Here is a 3,467-nt window from a genome sequence, read left to right as displayed (position 1 = left end):
AAAGAAGAGAAAGTTGTTGCGATGGGGAGCCCATGAGTGACATAGTCCTACATGCATGCCCCCTTTAATGAGCGGCCTCAGAATTCAGAAAGAAGAATTGTACAGTCCGTTAGAAGTGCGTGTGGATGAGGACTGTACCTAGAATTAGAGAATTCACTCACACGGCCAAGGCTCCAAATCCATGCCTTAACCGAGTCTGATCGGCAAGAAAAGAAAGAAAGAAAAGAAAGAATAGAAGTAAAGACTAGAAAAGAAAGAAAGAAATAAAGAAAAAGTAACAGAAAACAGAATAAGAAAAATAGAACAGAAAATGCATAATTTATGCATTTGTGCATTTGCATCATGAATATGCATAATATCATGCTCCTTATCATGAGTAGAGAGAAATTAGAAAATTGAGAGAAAAACAGAGAGCAAAACAGAGAAAGAATGAGAAAGAATAGAGGAAAGAACAGAGAAAGAATAGAGAATAATCGAGAAATGAGATGTAAGGAAAGAAAATTCGGAACTTAAGCAACGGAGAGAGAAGGGTAGCATAGCGGGTTTACTTACTGAGCAATTAGTGCTCACTTCGTTGTTTTTAATGTTTTTGCAAGCAATAGGTGAGTTGCGATCGCACGGAACGTCACGAGTGGAAGGGTTGGGCTACACTGTCAAGTTGTTATTTTTGAGTATATTTTGTAAATATTTGTATATAAAGAAAAATTAAATATGGGCCCATACTTTATTACTCGTTTATATTGGTATTTTCTTATATATTTTTAATGAGATTTATTAATTATTCTACGAGTATACTAGCTAGAAAGAAGGTATTACAAGTATAAGGCTATATAATAGCCTAAATCTAGATTCTGATTATCAATAAAGAATTTTGTCAATTAATTTCTCTGTCTCTTGTTCTTGGAGGCCTCTGTTCCTCATATAAATAGATCTTATCCCAAACCCTATCAGAAAATATATTCAAATTTGTAAATCAAGTTCGATGGGAAAGCTTTTTAATTTTGGGTCATTAACGATGTCTTCGCTTCTATCGCCATGTGATATTGATTGAGCTGAAGCAATGATGTTGTACATCGGTTCATCTTACCACTTGTTTAGAGTTAACTATAGTTAAAACAACATAAGAGAAGAAAATAATAATACAATCACACACCAATTAAATGTAATTCAGAAAAACAAGACATATCTCCACAAAAGAGGATATTAAGAAAAATATATTGATAATTGGTACATGTTTATAGCTTAAGTCTAAACCTAATAGCACAAGCCTTTAAATCCCTTATACACCCAATCTTAGCCCAAGCCAGCAATCCATCAAACCATACACTCTTGATCCTTGAAAAAATAAAAACTATATTTTTCTCTAATTGTGGCTGAAAGTTCAATGTGACAGGTTGTGGTACAAAGCAGAAACTTCACCACCAGTAGCTGAAAAATCAAGTCTTAGAGAAAAGGTAGAAAATGTAGAGGTCGATTAAAGGTTTGTAAATGTAGTGTTTATAAGTGGTTTAGTTTAAGGGGAAATGTTAAACAAAGGAGGTATGAAAATGTGTGTGTGAGAAGTAATCTGGGTCATTTTGTAATCTTAGCAAATTGTATAGGGTGTGCTTATATTTTGTAATATTAGTAAATGCAGTGCATTTTGTATTGAAAGAATCCAGTTACAAATAAGTAACTGTTTTGTAACAAACTTCAATTAATGAAAAAAATCCCCAATTTTCGTGATCTTGTCTAGACTGTTCTCTCTACTGTTCATCGTCTTCTTCTTCTTTAATTCAAGAAAACCTTCAACTCTATCTCTAACATCACACAACACCTCTCTTTCCCTCTTTGACAATGCTCTCTCAACCTCTCTTGTTGCAATTTGGGACCAAATACACACTCAATCTATTACCAATTCGATCACAAACACAAGATTAAAAAAGAATTCGAAGACACAAACAATTACCGTGGTTCACTTGTTCAAGATTTGAATAAGCTACATCCATGTTGAGCTCTAGAACACTGAGGCCCACTACACTATGTATCAAGAATGTTTTTACAAATTGCAAATCACAAGAACTCTCAAATCTCTCTCAATTGCTATTACAAACACCTACTCAAAGTAATCCTTATAAAACTTAAGAGAAATATAACCCACTCCTCTTAACCCAAAGGAAACACAACCTTTACAACACAATTCACCAAAATCACCCAAGAATTACACAAGTTGAGTGCAAAGTAAGAATCCCAGCAGAGAGTAAAAATACACGAAGAAGAAAGCAAAAAAAAACATGTTCACACAATAGAGAATGGACTGCTTTTATATGTTGACTAAATAAGAGGAGGGCAGCCATTGGATCTTGATGCAAAGTGACAACCAGGATTAAACAAGGAGTAGCACTCAAAATGGCAGCGCATGGGATTAAGTCATGCAAAACCGTTTAATGGTTTCATATTTTAACAATCTCCACCTTGAAGCCAATACACCCCTTCTGAATAGTACCTATTAGTGCATCAAGCATCTTCAATGTTCATTCTTAGCTCCACTACCTTATCCAATGCGAAGTAAGTCCAAGCAATGCTTGAACTTTGTGGCAATCACCACCTTAGTCCCCATGTCAACTAGATTCTCCTTGGTTGGGATCTTCCGCAGGTTCAATTGGCTTCTTGAGGTGAGATCTCTCACAAAATGAAACCTCACATCCACGTGTTTAGTCGTCTCGTGATACACTAGATTTTTACATAGGTGGATGGATCTTTGACTATCAGAATATATAGTCACAAGCCTTTCCAATAGGTTAGCCTCTTTCAGAATACCTTGCAACCAAATTGCTTCCTTAAACGCATCAATTACAACCATATATTCAGCCTCCATTGTGGATAAAGCAACCAGGGGATGTAATTGTGACTTCCACCTCACACAATTCCCACCAAGAGTAAAACAGTATGTTGTTGTAGATTTTCTAGTTTTTCTGTCACCTACAAAATCAGAATTTACATACATAACCAGATCAAGTACAATATTACTTTTGCAATAATCCAAACCAATATGCACAGAGCTGTTTATGTATCTTAAAAGCCATTTCAACGCAACCCAATGCTCAATTCCAAGATTAGACATGTATCTACTTAGTAAAGAAATAGCAAAGGCTAGGTCTAGTCTTGTACTAATCATAGCATACATTGTTGAGCCTATCGCATTAGCGTAGGGAATGTTCTCCATTTTTATCAGTTCAGAATTTGTTTTCAAACATTGCACTTTGCTGAGTACAAAGTGACTTGCTAAGGGTATAGAAACAACTTTAGAGTTAGTCATTCCAAACTTGGATGTAAGTTTCTGTAAATATGACATTAGGTGAATTTTTAGCTTATTTAATTTCCTATTTCTCTCTATCACTATTCCTAGAATCCTCTTTGCACATCCTAAGTCCTTCATATCAAATTCAGCACTCAACTTTGCCTTTCAATCATTTATTTTGGACTTA

At 35.0% G+C, this 3,467-nt stretch overlaps 1 protein-coding gene across 1 annotated transcript; it reads right to left on the bottom strand.

Moving 5' to 3' along the window:
• Positions 1 to 2,533: 2,533 nt before the first annotated feature.
• On the bottom strand, positions 2,534 to 3,205 carry LOC116145925 (secreted RxLR effector protein 161-like). Its single transcript, XM_031431355.1, has one exon. The coding sequence runs from the start codon at positions 3,203 to 3,205 to the stop codon at positions 2,534 to 2,536; it is 672 nt and encodes a 223-aa protein (XP_031287215.1).
• Positions 3,206 to 3,467: the final 262 nt, after the last annotated feature.

The sequence above is a fragment of the Pistacia vera genome, unplaced genomic scaffold, assembly GCF_008641045.1.
Source record: "Pistacia vera cultivar Batoury unplaced genomic scaffold, PisVer_v2 Contig47, whole genome shotgun sequence".
Lineage (NCBI taxonomy): Eukaryota > Viridiplantae > Streptophyta > Magnoliopsida > Sapindales > Anacardiaceae > Pistacia > Pistacia vera.
Note: the sequence above shows the minus strand (reverse complement) of the source record. Positions and strands in the feature narration are given on the sequence as shown.

What these genes read in the sequence shown, in the direction of transcription:
- LOC116145925 (XM_031431355.1), bottom strand. Translation starts at nt 3,205, where the DNA reads ATGGAGAACATTCCCTACGCTAATGCGATAGGCTCAACAATGTATGCT.